The sequence below is a fragment of the Quercus robur genome, chromosome 9 (assembly GCF_932294415.1).
Source record: "Quercus robur chromosome 9, dhQueRobu3.1, whole genome shotgun sequence".
Lineage (NCBI taxonomy): Eukaryota > Viridiplantae > Streptophyta > Magnoliopsida > Fagales > Fagaceae > Quercus > Quercus robur.
In genome coordinates, this window is record NC_065542.1 from 15,339,532 (window position 1) to 15,355,396 (window position 15,865).

At 34.8% G+C, this 15,865-nt stretch overlaps 1 protein-coding gene across 1 annotated transcript; it reads left to right on the forward strand.

The window, feature by feature from the left end:
- The first annotated feature begins 3,588 nt into the window (after positions 1-3,588).
- Positions 3,589-15,512, forward strand: LOC126700287 (DNA mismatch repair protein MSH3). Its single transcript, XM_050398364.1, is given in 14 exon segments — positions 3,589-4,667; positions 7,621-7,812; positions 8,172-8,336; positions 9,150-9,248; positions 9,337-9,588; positions 10,341-10,595; positions 10,721-10,852; positions 11,366-11,416; positions 11,418-11,627; positions 11,979-12,050; positions 13,159-13,308; positions 13,877-14,359; positions 14,652-14,971; positions 15,171-15,512. Coding segments are annotated over 14 exon segments (3,375 nt in total). The 5' UTR covers positions 3,589-3,677; the 3' UTR covers positions 15,175-15,512.
- Positions 15,513-15,865: the final 353 nt, after the last annotated feature.

Genomic DNA, 15,865 nt, shown 5'->3' on the forward strand with positions numbered 1-15,865 from the left:
AAAATGCGGCCATAGCCAACTTAAAGTCACATTTATTCTAATGATTTTTTTTACCCTATTTGATTTTTTAGATTCTAAATGAAAAATCCATGGTTTTTTTTTATTTTATTTTATAAATATATCTTAGTGGACTTTTATTTAAATGGGGATGATTCTAATTGGGATTGAGTCTTCCAAATTATCACTGTGGGGCCCGACAACAGATGGGCCAGATCCACCTATTCACAGGAATACTTAAGGCCCAGGCCGAAGAGGATAGTAGTCCCAGCCCAATAAACACAAAGCACCAATGGGCCATAGAAACCGCCGAGGAAGGTACAGCCCTCGGCTAGCCCAGAGCTACACTAAGGAAAGGGGTAAAAGCGGCATAGGGATAATCTTGTAAGAAATCTAAAATATCTAGGAAAGGCTGCCCAAACTACCTGCCCTAGACGGAGCTTTGCCTCTCACAGAGTCGTGTCTCTTTAGCTTACTCAACCACTCCCAACAACTCAGGACTTAAACTGATGGGACAAGTGTCAGGCTAGGAAAGTTCGACCCTACACGTGGACGAAGGAAATTGAATGCATGCTAATATAAAAGGAAAATTTGCAACCTAAAGGGGGGCCCCCGGAAAGAAAAGGACCAAAAAAGGGGTGAACACCTCTAGATGATGCATGAACAACTTAACAAAACCACAGCCGAGTAAACATGACTTAGCCTTTCGATCCCACCATCTACAAATGATATTGTACGGGTCCATTTACGTGCGAATCCAACCCTACTGTGGTCCAACGCAAATCGTGTCCCTACAATCACTATAATTTATTTTTGAAAAATAATTAATCAATTTTTGATAATTATAATTATATTGTATTATTTTATAGGTCATATTAATGGGTGCTTTTAGATCAATTGTTAATAAACGATAATTTTAGGAAAGTTTTAACACCACTTTCATAGAAAATATAAAAAACCATCAAAACAATTAAAATTTTTTTTTCCATACAAAATTTCTAAAATTTTCCCTTATTTTAGAAGAATAAAACTTAGGTACAATACCTTAGGTTCCCTTTTTAAGATTCAGGTATGTGTCTAATTAATTAAAAAATATACTTCCATCTTATGAGAAAAAATTCACATGGCAAAATCTTAAAATGGGAACCTAAAAAATAACACCTAAATATTGTACCTAAGTTTTGCTCATTTTATAATGTGTGCATGACAATGATAATCTTTCAATTGAACCAACCAATTAGAGTTGAGATTTTATTTGATATTCATTACTCCTCTTAATTACCGAACCAACTCAATTAATTTTAGAGAGATGTTACGTTTACAACATTTTTACAATAAATTACAGGTGGTTAGTTGTTATTGGTTCAAATTTGAAACATATAAAGATTATTTTTTTGCCCCAACAATAATAACCAGTAACAACCTTCCACTTAGGATTTGTTGTAAAAATGTTGTAGACACATGGCTTTATTGAAACTCAAATTTTCATTTAAAAATTGTTACTTTGCCATTGAATTCCCTAACAACCCATTATGATGTGCTTTTTTTTAAGCCTTGGATGGAAGAAATTATATTTTGCCCTTTTGGGTATTTTTGCTCTGAAAATTAAAAGTTCTGTTTCATGGTTGCGAAAATTGGGTGTGTACAGAAAGAGAGCAGAGTAAAATGAGATGTTAGAATGGGATGGAACTTGGTTGATGAATGCCTCCATGTCAAATCAAATGAAGTCATCAGTACAGCATAATGCACAAGAGTGTTGCATGAATGTGGTAATGATGGTGAAGTTGTGGAATAAGGACTAGCACAAAATCTGCATGGAGGCCATTCAAGAACGAATAGAGGTGGAACTCATTCTGGCACTCATACAAGTGACGGAGTCAGAATTTTAGTTGAGGGGACAAAATTAAAATAGTATTAAAAGGACATTAAATATTTTTTTTCCTAATAATTATGTGTTACTTATGACGACCACTAATTGAATTGCCATGAAAAAAAAAATGTGATAAGCAAGATTTTTATAATACTTTCACAATACTGCTAAAATTGTTACAGGTTCAAATTTCAACCCACCACTGAAATTAATTTTTTGCTCATCAATAACAACTGATAACAACTTGTTATTTAAGATTTGTTGTAAAGTGATGTTAAAATATTGTGGACATAGAATTTCTCAAAACTAAAACGACTATAAATTCTATTGTAAAAAACTCACAAACTTGACGTGATAAGAATGTATGATGCTTAAACAATATAATAAATAAATATTTGAATGAATTTTTTTGTGATTGATAATACGTTAATCTATAAAATTTGTAGTATTCTTAACATTACTCCACAAGAAAAGTGTTGTGAATAGTAAACTGAAAATAATGATTGAGAAGGAACAATGAAATGGGTGAAGACGTTCGTGGTGAGATAAAACTAATAAGAATAGTAAATTTGATGAAAAAGTGATATGATTTGGTATGTGGGAGAAGATTTTTTTTCCTACTTTCTTGGTGATAAAGGTCTGTACATATATTAAAGTGGGAGTCAATTTTTTGTCTACGTAAAGTACCAAAGAATAGTTTATAATATACCTACTTCAAAGATTTTTTTTTTATTCAGCAAAAAAAAAAAAAAAGGAGCAAGGGGGGCAACCCCCTCGACCCCGTGGCTTTGCCTCTGCCTACAACTCCTCAACTTCATAGATATCCCATATTTCTTTTTGCAATGTCATAGATCCCAAATTCAATGACAAGGCCATGTAATTATAGTAAAAAGTCTTGTAATTGTATATTTTTTATGCTATAATGTAATTCTATTTTTCAATGTAATAAAAAAGTGTTTTCAGTTATTTTATGATTTTATTGCTTTTATACCTCAAATAAAAGCAAAATATAAAACTCTCAACGTAAAAAATATAGTTAGTCGAATCATACATAGAGACTCATTCGATCCTCGCTTGGGTTGTGATTCTCGTGAAGAACCATACATAATAAAAATAACATTTTTATCAAAAAAAAAAAAAAAAAAACATTGCTTTTGTCCAAACTTATCACCTTTATAAGTTATAAAAAAAAAAAAGTGAAAAAAAATGTCTTTACAGCGAGATGGTCAAGGAGCATGAGATGTCCAAGCCTTATAACTCATGAATAAAATATAAGTTCAAACTAGTTTAGAGATATTTTCTTTCAATATATTATGTGATAATTTATAAGAATATTAATGTATATTACTTAAATAAGTTATGTGACTTATTCAAAAAGTTCAGTAACTAAAACTATACATTGATGACCCTTTTTGATTGTCGCATAATAAATTGAATGAAGATAACTCTAAACTGGTTTAGAGTTAGGACCATAAACAAAAGCAAATGAGAGAAGTTTGGCTCAAAAATTGTTTATAATTATCTTATTTTAACTCATTATAAAAGAAGATTCAAGAGATCATCAATACACAATTTTAGGTTCGTTACTTTTCTAATGAATAATGTAACTACACGAAAGAAAACATTTCCCTTAAAAATTTAAAATAATACACAAAAATAACTTCTTCTTTTTCTTGGTAAGTTTTTTTTGTCTTTTTGATACGTGGAATCCATTTCAGAGTCCAGAGAACAAAGCGCGCCAAATCATCGAACCCTTCCTTTATAATTTGCCCTCACTTCCTCCTCCTCCATCACCATCACCACCACCATAATGGGCAAGCAAAAACAACAAGTGATCTCTCGCTTCTTTGCTCCCAAATCCAAAACCCCATTAAACCCTTCCACTTCTTCTCCTTCCTCTTCTTCAAACCCAGAGGCAGAGCCCTCTCTCCGAAACCCGCCAACCCCACCTCCCAAAATCTCAGCCACAGTCACTTTCTCACCCTCCAAACGCCGCCGTAGTTCCCAACTCTCCTCCCGAAATCCCAAACCTTCAAAACTCCCCAAACTCTCCCCTCACACCCAAAACCCCATTCCCAACCTCAACCCTTCTCTTCACCAAAAATTCCTAGACAAACTTCTAGAGCCTTCTCCAACCCCTTTAGAACAAACCCCAAAAACCCAATCTTCCTGCAAAACCAAGTACACCCCATTGGAACAACAAGTTGTGGACCTAAAGAACAGGTACCCAGATGTTCTTTTGATGGTAGAAGTTGGTTACAGGTACAGGTTTTTCGGCCAGGATGCCGAAATTGCTGCCAGGGTGTTGGGGATTTATGCACATTTGGATCGCAATTTCATGACTGCAAGTGTGCCAACTTTTCGATTAAATGTCCATGTGAGGAGGCTTGTGAGTGCTGGGTATAAGGTTGGGGTGGTTAAGCAGACTGAGACGGCGGCTATTAAGGCTCACGGGGAGAACCGGGCGGGACCCTTTTGCCGGGGATTATCAGCATTGTACACGAAGGCCACGCTGGAGGCGGCCGAGGATTTGGGGGGAGAGGAGGAGGGGTGTAGGGGAGAGAGTAATTATTTGGTGTGTGTCGCGGAGAAGAGTGTGTTGGAAAAGAACATGGAGTGTGGATTGGAGAGTGGGTTTGATGTGAAAATTGGAATGGTGGCTTTGGAGATATCGACAGGGGACGTTGTTTATGCAGAATTCAATGATAATTTTATGAGGAGTGGGCTTGAAGCTGTGGTTTTGAGCCTGTTGCCAGCCGAGTTGCTTCTTGGGGAGCCGCTCTCTAAGCAAACAGAGAAGGTAGCTTTGGTAGTTATGAATCTTATGATTATAAAAGTGTGTTATAGAAGAAATGAAACATATTTGACTCATGTTTGAGAAATGTACAGTATTGGGTTTTTGCTAATATTAGTTAGGGGCTTCACATATCTTATGGCATTTTAATATCAGTTATTTGTCTATAAATAATGTGATTTCTCATTTTTGTTACGAGGTTTGTTTATGTGTCAATGTGTGCTGCATTTGAATTTCAGCAGAAAGTTTTGTGATCATCTAGTTTTTTTATTTTTCTTTTATTTTTGTGATAAACCAAAAAAATTACTATCGTAATTGTTTGACAAACTCTGAAATAGAGCTGGTGGGCTTGTGTACATGTACTTTACTCATTATAGCATTTATCCATATGAAATATACCATGACAATCAACTCACATTTTAGTTTGAGATTAATGGTAGGTTGTATTTCTTTTGTGAGGTGTGAGGACATTATAAAATCATGACCATTTCTTTAGGTTCCTTTTGGGAAAGTAGCTAGAATTCATGCTCCAACAGACTGCAACAAGGTCATTGTTCTACAGCATTTGCAAGAAACATTTAGATTTTAATAAATTATGTGCAGATTTTTATGATCATGAGTTCATTAGAAATAAATTTGAATAAATCAACAATGAATTCAGGTAATCTCAAACAACGTTTCTTTTTATGAGATGTTTATTATAGGTAACAATTTCATCTATAAAAAATTCCTACCTAATCTATTAGAAAGGGCTGTCAGTGCAGAAAATTCTTGATTCAGTAACCTGGTAAAAATCTGTCCTGTATCCTCAGATTCTTTACCCCTGTATAATGGAGTAATACTATTTCATTAAAGAAGTTTCTAGCACATGGTTTAAGTAGATAGAAACTGTATTTCACTATTCGTGCATGTAATGAATTTCCCAACAACTTATCTGTCTATATGTCAAAATTTGCCTGTTTCATTTTTCGCATTACTGCCCCTTCGTGTTTTAACATAGCTTCAGGAACTATAGATTTCATTAGATGTGTCATTTTCTTCTCTCCCTCTCCCTTCTCCCTAGTTCTCTGATTAACTCACCTACTGCAGAAAGCAAGTTTAACTAGCAAATCCTTGCCCCTCATGTTGCCAAATTGCTTTCGTTCCTGAACCCATCTACATTGACAAATCAAACTCATATGGTGTTCTGTTAAAATTCAGGTCTGTATGTACATTTCAAATAGTTAATTAATCGTTACGTTCCTCTTGTCTAATCCCAGCCCTTCATGAACCTTATTTTTTGTTTTCCTAGTTGATAACAAGTGGTATGAGTTGGATCATGATCTGATGTTGGAGGAGGAGGATGTATATGGACTAGAGTAAGAATGAGTTTATGGGTTATGTGGTATGTACCCATTGGGTGATGCCTAGGAGAATAACTGATGTACTTTATGGTGGATGAATTGGTTTGGTAAGCATGGTAGCTCACTTATTTGGAAGGCAGTCCCTCTTTACTTAATGTGGACAATTTGGAGGAAAAGGAACAATTGTACTTTTCATGGTGTGGAGCTCTTTGTTGTTGAACTGAATTCAACATTTTTGGGGCTGTTTAAGTGGTATGTGTTATGTTGAACAGTTAATTGATTTTCTTTATTTTTGACTGTCATTATTGAATTTTGTAGTTTTTTGGTAAGCTTTGTGTACACATCCTATGTACACCCCTCTATTGTATAAAAATTTCTTATTAAAAGAAAAGTTATAGTTTTAATGGTTATTTATTGGAGTTTATAATAGGAATTTTGATGTTTTTGATAGGTTGATGTCTGAAAGTGGCTTAATAAATTTTTTTCTGGAGTAAATTGATTACTTAATTGTTGTGGGAACTGGTTTCATGATTCTAAGTGTGTATCCTACTATATTACTTCTCAGAATCACCTTTTTAAACAAATTGAAAAGGTATTTTTAGCTTAAACCAACATCTGTGAGCATTTAAAGGATTTTTTTTTTTTGGGATAAATTATTAAACTTTGTCACTATGAAATATATACTTTTACCATATACTTTTCTTAGCCTTCGGTTCTATTTTGGTTTGCATTGATATCGACTCTATATGGTGTTTTCCAATCAATAAAACCCATTTTCATATGCATTAACTTTCCTATTCCTTTTCTTTATTTTGATTGACAAGTTAAACACACATCCGGTGGGTCTTGAACCCACAACCTCATCCTTCCACCTAGCACTTGCAAGTGGAGGAAGTGCCAATTGAGCTAGAGCTCATTGGCATATTCCTTTTCTTTTTTTCATAAGCTAAATTTGAAGAAGCCGGCCCCAAAGATTTGGGACTAAGGCTTTCATGTTGTTGTTCTTGTATATTTTGAAGACTTTTTTTTTAAGGATTAATTTAATTAATTCTGATTAAAAATGATTTTATTTTTTTGGGGGTGGGGAGGGGGATGGTTTGAGTAAGCTTGTAAATGCTATCAAATCAAGAAGCATAATAGTTTTGCAGAATTCAAAAGCTCTGAGTAATATTTTCTTTTTGGTTATTTGAACGTCCAAATACTTATCTAGAAGGTAGGCATGTGCTTGTAAGTAGCTACTTCAAAATCCCAGGCTTTAGAAGAATATGTTCATAATTTTAATTCAGAGTCCCTCATAAAATGAAGAGAGAGTTTGTAGTATTTCAATGGTTATTACTATTTTGACTTATCAAAAAATGGTTATTACTATTTGGGAAATGAATTTTGCTGTTGCTTCTTTTAAGAAGGGGTGGTCCAAAACATCCTTTTCCTCCAACAAAGCTTATGTTATTTAATAATGGTCAGCATGCTCTTTATATCCAATTATTGATGTATTTGTCATAAAGACATAAGGTCACTATTACTAACAGCATTTACAAGATAAATAAGTTTAATGTGATTGTTTTAATATTGTTTATCTTCCCAAGCTTGCCTAATATCATGGCACTTTTTGTTAGTTGTTACTTGCTTATGCCGGACCTGCCTCAAATGTCCGTGTTGAGCATGCCTCGCTAGAGTGCTTTAAAGATGGTGGTGCACTTGCCGAAGTGATGTCTTTATATGAGAACATGAGTGAATATAATCCAGCAGATAATCCAAAACAAAGCACAGAAGTTATAGAGCAGGGAAGCCATCGTTTCGCAATTGAGGTATGGTATTTTTAACATCTTTTCTTCATGCAGCAAGCTATGTGAACCTTTGGGCATGAATTGCACTCTTTAACTGGTAGCTACCCAAGCTTAAGCAGATCTTGTGATAGTTAACCTTTAGACTTTTATTCTTAGGGGTTAGTTAAATTATGAGTGGTCTATCTGCTGCAAAATATTCTAATTTCTTCCACTGTTATAAATAAAATGTGATTATATTTGCATTTTCTGCCTTTGTAAGGCTACTGTTTGTATTTGGATGTTAACTTATCAATTTTAAATAGTTATGTACTTATTTATTGTTGCTTTGGCACTTCTTATCATATTTCACTTTTTTACACCATATTATTTTGGTTTTAAAGGGAATTATGAATATGCCAGATTTGGTTGTCCAAGCATTGGCCTTATCTATTCGACATCTAAAACAGTTTGGTTTTGAAAGAATTTTGTGTCTAGGAGCTTCATTTAGGCCCTTCTCAAGCAATGTAGAGATGACCCTCTCAGCAAATACACTTCAACAGCTGGAGGTAATTTTCTGTTTTTGTTATTCTGAATAGTTTGCATGGATATTTGTAAACAAAAAAAAAAAAAAATAGTATGTTGATCTTTTAAACTGCCAATAGTGCTTTAGCCAGTATCATTTTTGGCTCCTCTGCTACCAACTGCCTGGCAGGAATTCTCAACAAGGGTTGATCTTAGGGTGAGGGGGCCAGTGGAAATCTTCTCACTCTGATGCTGAATTACCAGCATTGATGTTTTTGTAACTTTTTTGTCATGTCCCGCATGGGTGGGTTGGCAGCAGCAATTCTTGGTTGTCTCTCCAATGTAGGATCACTTATACCTAGTTGGAAGAGTAAGGAACTTCCTTACCAAAATTGCAAGGAATTTTAAATATTTAATGGTTCATTTTGATGGAAGTATTTGAAAAGAAGAATGTGGATTTAAGTTTTTAGTTTAAATGTCTTGAATAAAGTATGAAAAGTACATTTTTTTAATTGGTGAAATCATGGATGGATTTAAACCTTATTAATATGTGGATTTGAAATGATATAAGTGTAGGATTTTGTTTCAAATTCATAACTCAAGCGTTTTTGTTTGTGCAAAATCTTCAAAGCTCAAATCCATCATGTGTTGTTAAAATCCATATCAAGAAATTTATACTACATAATTTTTTTTTTCAAATCCATTGCTTTTAAATCCTCAAATCCAAACACAACTTTTTATTGGCATAATATATACATTATGCATGTTATATTTTCTGGAAGTTTGAACAGCTTCTTTTAATTGATTTTTCTTTATTAGGAACATTAACGATAGATGGCTGTTTCCATTGTCTGTAGGTTTTGAAGAATAACAGTGATGGGTCTGAGTCTGGCTCCTTGCTGCAGTCTTTGAATCGTACTCTTACTATATTTGGTTCAAGGCTTCTCAGGCAATGGGTATAAGATGGATGTGATTTTGATGTTTTTGGGTTGCAGTTTATCTCTTTCTTTCTCTAGTATTTGAGAGTTCCATTGCATGATACAGGTAACTCATCCTCTATGTGATAGAAACATGATTTCTGCTCGTCTGGATGCTGTTTCTGAGATTTCAGAATCCATGGGGTCTTCAAGAGCTTCGCAAAATATTGGAGGGCTAGATGGGGAAGATTCTGATATAACAATTGTACAACCTGAGTTTAGTTATATACTTTCTTCAGTTTTGACAAATTTAGGAAGGTCACCTGATATTCAACGTGGAATAACAAGAATCTTCCATCGGACTGCCACCCCATCTGAGGTAATAAATCACTCATCCTTTGGACCGCTATTGTGTATTGATATATATATATATATATATATATATATAGACACACACACACACACCATTTATATGTTGTCTTCCTGGTCAATGCTTCTAACATTTATGCCTTAAAAGTGCATGTTCTCACCCTCACCCCAACCCAAAACCCATAGAAAGTTGTTACTTCTATTTTATATCTTACATGCCTTTCTCTCCTCATCTCCCTTCCTAAAAAAAAGAGGAAAAGTTTTCTGTAGCACAGCTGCATGGACATATGCTTCTTTAGGTAGGACAGCCACATGATTTGCCTCCCTATCAATTTAATAAAGGAATATCTCCATCTAATACTGTTGAATGCTAGCTTTCTAATCAACTTTAGAAGCATTTACTTATGTGTGGTCCCTACAGTGATCTAGCCAGGGTCTATCTCTACTTAAGGTCAAAGTTTGGTGTTGAAAAGGATCATAAATGGATAGTTGAATGAACTAGTACTGTTGTTCTCTTTTGTGATCTTCTGTGAGGAAGGTGTTTTTTGTCAGTTCAGACTGTCATAATGGTCTACAATGCTGGGATCTCTTACATTGAAATCTTATCATATGTCAAAGCTAGAAGCAAGAAGCCCTTCAGCAAAAATACAAACTTTTTATCAGATAATTACTAATTGATTGTTGGACAGTTGTAGCCAGTTTGGCATCTCCCCACCCCCCCCAGCAGGTATAGCATACTGACAGGAATTATTGGATGTTAAGTTCATTGCAGTTATTCAAGCTATTTTATATGCTGGAAATCAACTTCGGCAACTTCACATTGAAGATGAGGACAACAGCAATAATATGAGAGCAAAGACAGTGCACTCCGGGCTGTTGAGAAAGTTGATTTTGACTGCGTCATCATCCAGTGTAATTGGCAATGCTGCGAAACTGTTGTCTACTCTTAACAAAGAAGCAGCTGATGAAAATGATCTGCAAAATTTAATTATCATATCTAATGGCCAATTTCCTGAGGTTTATTATTACAAAGGGTTTCATCCTCTTAATTAATTCTCTCTCTCTCTCCCTCTCTCTCTCTCTGCTTTATCTTGCCTTATTCATGATCTCTATGCCCTCTTGGTATGGCTTATTATGCATAGGTTGCTAGAGCTCGGAAAGAGGTTCAATTGGCAAAGGAGAAATTGGATTCTCTGATTGATTTGTATCGCAAAAGGCTTGGAATGCGCAAGTTGGAATTTGTTAGTGTGTCTGGAACAACACATTTGATAGAGGTAGTGGAGTTGAAATTCAGCTGGAAACATTTCTTATAAATAATTCCTTATTCAAGTTAGATTTCAATTTTTTCTTTTTAATTTAAGATTCCACCCATCTAGTTACTCCTTGGTTCCTAATTTGTACTTTGAGTGCCATTTTCTTTTCTTCTGACTGGTTTGTTGTGCTTTTAGGGCTAAGTTTTAACTCTTAAACTAAGTTACAACACATTCCATGTATGTTGGTCTTAACTACAACTATTGGAATAGTTACATAATGTTCTGTGAATGGTTAAGTTATATGAAACTGACAGTAGCTTTTTTTTTTTTTTTAAGTTCAAACTTTTGTGACCTGAAATATTTTTACATTATTGTCTTTCTGTTATTCATATATCTATTGGTTATCCATTGTTTTTCGTATTAGTTCCTTTGTCTTTATTTTTCACAGATATGCGTGGCCTTAACTTTTGGTTATTTCCCTTGTAAAAATATAGCTTGAGTTGGTATACCTGACTTGGTTTGTCTTTACTGCAGTTGCCCTTAGATCTAAAGGTGCCTTTGAGTTGGGTTAAAATAAATAGTACCAAAAAAAACGGTTCGCTATCACCCACCTGAAGTATTGACTGCATCGGAGCAGTTATCCCTGGAAAAAGAGAAGCTAAATGTTGCCTCTAAAGCTGCTTGGGATAGCTTTCTAAAGGAATTCAGTAAATATTATGCCGAGTTCCAAGCAGCTGTTCAAGCACTGGCTACTTTGGATTGTCTGCATTCACTTGCCATTCTTTGCAGAAATAAGGTATACACCTGGAGTAATAATTACCCTCTGTTCCAAAATTAGTCAACATATCCCTTTTGGGATGTTCCAGAATTCTTGTTTACTGTCAAAATATCGAGAAAATAGGTCCTGCATTTCCCCACGTAACCCTTATCCATTTATCACATATATAATTTCACTTTTCAATGTATAAAAGTAAGGGTAACATTGAGAAGCCCATAATGATGAGTTGGTGGAAAAGTATTTAGTATTTCTTAAAATTTATGTCTTAAGTGTAAACTCAGGGACTGGGGGAGTAAAATTTTCCACTATATCTGCAACTTAAAATTGATTTTAGATTGTTGTGTAATCCTCTCAATTAATCTGTTGCAGAATTATGTTCGTCCAGATTTTGTCTATGATGATGAACCTGTTCAGATACATATCCATGCTGGTCGGCACCCGGTATGTGTTTAAAACTGATTCAATTTTTATAGAGTCAGGTATCTTATAAACTTTACATAAAATCTGTTGAACTGATACTATTGTATAAATGATAATATATTTTTATTCACTCAAGGTATTGTGATCTTTGAACTACATTCTAGTATAAATTCGCTGAGTCTTATTCAACTGGTTTGATGACAGTCTCTCTATCTAATCTTGGGGCTCTGGGTAATCCTGGGCTACAATAATGAGTTTTGTTGAGAAATTTCTCTCTATTTGATGTGTGAGTAGAATTGGGATTTCAAAATATGGATCGTCTTTTAGATTCTATTCAAAGAGAGAAATTAGTGCTACTTATCAAAAAAAAGAGAAACATTAATGCTGTTGACATTCCAACTCTCTAAAGATATATATGTAGGAGAAATGGCGATACTTATTATATTGATGAAATGCTTATTCTTGTCAAAATTAAGTTTAATGAAAATTTGATATTTCTAGCCATGGTTCTCATTTTCTTCTGGGGGAAAGTAGCTCATGAAGATGGGGTTGATTGTTCCAACTCTTCCATTCTAGTTTATATGAGTCAAGCTAATGCTTTGGAAAGTGATTTTTCTTCAATATTTAAGCATAATTATTAACAAGTCCTGACTCTCTCTCTCTCTCTCTCTAAACTGGGGGAGACACAGTGAGCTATTATGTTTCGTGGTTCCTGGTTTCTGCCTACCTTCTGGGTGGCAAGCTGAACTTGCCCTCCGGGACCTGTGATTTAGGGAGATAGGGGTGAGGGTGGGGGTGAATTTTATTTGGTGGTTGTAGTTAGTAGTTTATGTTGACATAGCTAGTTACCTATAGCAAATAATTGGATGAATCAATTGTCTGATAGAATACAGCTAGCTTGTACCCTTTGGTTTGTACTGGTTCTCAGATAAATCATAGTTTCATCAATATTGTTGAATTGCAAATAATATGACATAATATATGCAAGCAAAGTTATTATTATTATTATTTTTGATTGGGGTGGGGGGGTTGGTTTTGTAAGTCAAGTTTTATGTCACTGATTTGTTAAGGAAAGGCCATTTTCTTATAAGTCATGGCCTCATGTTTACTGCCTGCTACTTTTGAGCAGGTCTTGGATACTACATTACAAGACAATTTTGTTCCAAATGACACAAATTTGCATGCTGACAGAGAGTATTGCCAAATTGTTACCGGACCCAACATGGGTGGAAAGAGTTGCTATATTCGCCAAGTTGCTCTCATTGCTATCATGGCTCAGGTAAAATTAAAGCTCCAACTGCTATATCTAGTTTTAAGAATTGGGTGTCATTTTTTTCTTTTAAAAAAAGGATTGACCGTAAAACACTGTGAACATATCATATTACTTACATTCCTTGAAAATTCTTGCATGGTATCTTTTAATTATTTTCATCTAAACAAGTGGGAGGTAAATGTCTGGTCCTCTTGTTTTCGCCTTCCTGTCTCCAAAGTTGCACGTTCTGGAATAAATTTTCCACTTGGATTTCAAAAGTCATTGTAAATTTTGGATTGTTAAACTCGTACTCCATGCATTTATATAATGTAATTCTTTATTGTTAGTAAGAAGGCCAAGTATCTGAGAACAATGCAATTGGTTTGGGTGTTTCAATGTCAAGCAGAGTACTTTTTATTGGTCATTTTGTTTATCTCTCTATTTATTTAATTATGTTCTGTAATAAGATTCTCAAAAAAAAAAAAAAAAAAAAAAAAAAAAAAAAAAAAGGTTCTGTAATAAGATTTTGTTTGAATTCTCTTCATCTAGTGTTGAATGCTAAATATTTTAAGGAAATTTGCTCTGGTCACTCTAGGTTGGTTCCTTTGTACCTGCATCATCAGCAAAACTCCATGTGTTAGATGGTATCTACACCCGAATGGGTGCTTCTGACAGTATCCAACAAGGTAGAAGCACCTTTCTTGAAGAGTTAAGTGAGGCTTCACATATAATCCATAATTGCACAGCACGTTCGTTGGTTATCATTGATGAACTTGGAAGAGGCACAAGTACGCATGATGGTGTAGCTATTGCTTATGCTACATTGCATTATCTACTAGAGCAGAAAAGATGCATGGTCCTCTTCGTCACCCACTACCCCAAAATTGCTGATATTAGAACTGAATTTCCAGGCTCTGTGGGGGCATACCATGTGTCATATCTGACCTCACATAAAGATATTAAAGATACGGATATGGTTGACTCAACAACAGATCATGAAGATGTTATTTACCTATATAAGCTAGTGACTGGTGTTTCAGAGAGAAGTTTTGGATTTAAAGTTGCTCAGCTTGCACAGGTAACTTGAAATCTCTCTTTGGCTCTGTTTATCCACGTTTTCTGTTGTGATAAATGCTATATATTATCCCCTATGAAACGACTTGTATTAAACTAGATTTCTACTGGAATCAGTAAATCACCTATACATGGTAAACGACAATGTGATCTTAAAATTTGGATTTTACAAAAAAAGAGAGAAAAAAAAAAGAATAAATAAATAAATATCTTGGTTGAGTTGTAATTCTTTTTTACTTTTACACAATGAGGGTGGGCAATTTTACAGTTGATGTTAATTGGACACTGTTTTGCAGCTACCTTCTTCATGTGTTAGTCGAGCCACTGTCATGGCTTCCAGGTTGGAAGTGCTGGAAAGCTGCAGGACAGGAAATAGATTGGAAAATAAGCGGTTGCTAGAGAAACTGCTGATCGATAATGAACAAAAATCACAAGAGAACATGTTGGAAACTCCTGTGTGCTTCCATCAAGGAGGGGCAGGGGATTTAGAAGACATATATAATGCTTACAAGGAATTTTTTCTGAACTTGAAAGCCGGCATATCTGATGATGACCTTGCAAGAAGCTTCCAGTTTTTAAACCATGCTCGAAGCATTGCAAAGGATTTAATAAGCAGGTTTAAATGAAATTACTTGGCTCTCTCTCTCTCTCTCTCTCTCTCCTTGAATAGATAGGAATTTGTGCTCTTTTTCGAATTTTCATGCCATGATTGACTAGCTTTGTTTCCTTGCTGTTGGCAATAGTAGTTTATTGCACATTTCATTACGGACTTGATGTGATATACCATTAAATTTTGTGCCTTTTGTTTTTCCCAGATAAAAGGACATTCCTGAAAAGTGAGATGGCATGTATATTTTGGAGAGGGGAGCAACATTTATAGCAATTGAGGCTAGTTCAAATGAAGAATTTCTTCAGTTTTGTAGATAATAATTTTGTGTTTAGTACATCATTCCTGCTCTCTCTCTCTCTCTTCTCAATATTTTTAGTCAAATATAGTCTCGTTTTCTATTTATCTGATTACCACATGTTGTAATTAGCACAAGATTATCTAATGCACTCTTGCAAGTTGCATCTAGAGAACCTAATTAGTGAATTGAGATGTAAATTATTACTAATATTATCATTATATGAAGATGGTGGGGGTTCTTTTCTCTATTCTTCTGTGGAGTTGGACATCTTTGTACAGTTTCATATGCAATCTATTGTTAATGATAATTTCAATCAAATTTTGGGAGCGAAGAAAAAGAAAAAGTGGTAGAATGTTAGAATCAGTTCATGTTATAGCAATGAGTGTGCATGTGATGAAACCATGTTCTGGGCTTCTTGCATGCTCTATGCCAATGGTTACTCATTAATTTTGACTACATTCATGCCATCCTCCATGTAATCTTGCCATGAAACAAAATGGTCAAAACTCAGAAATCCCAAATTACATGCCAGTTCCGCCTACAACACACAACACAAGACCCAAAAGTACATGCCTGCCATACTCCGTGGCGGAGCAATATCT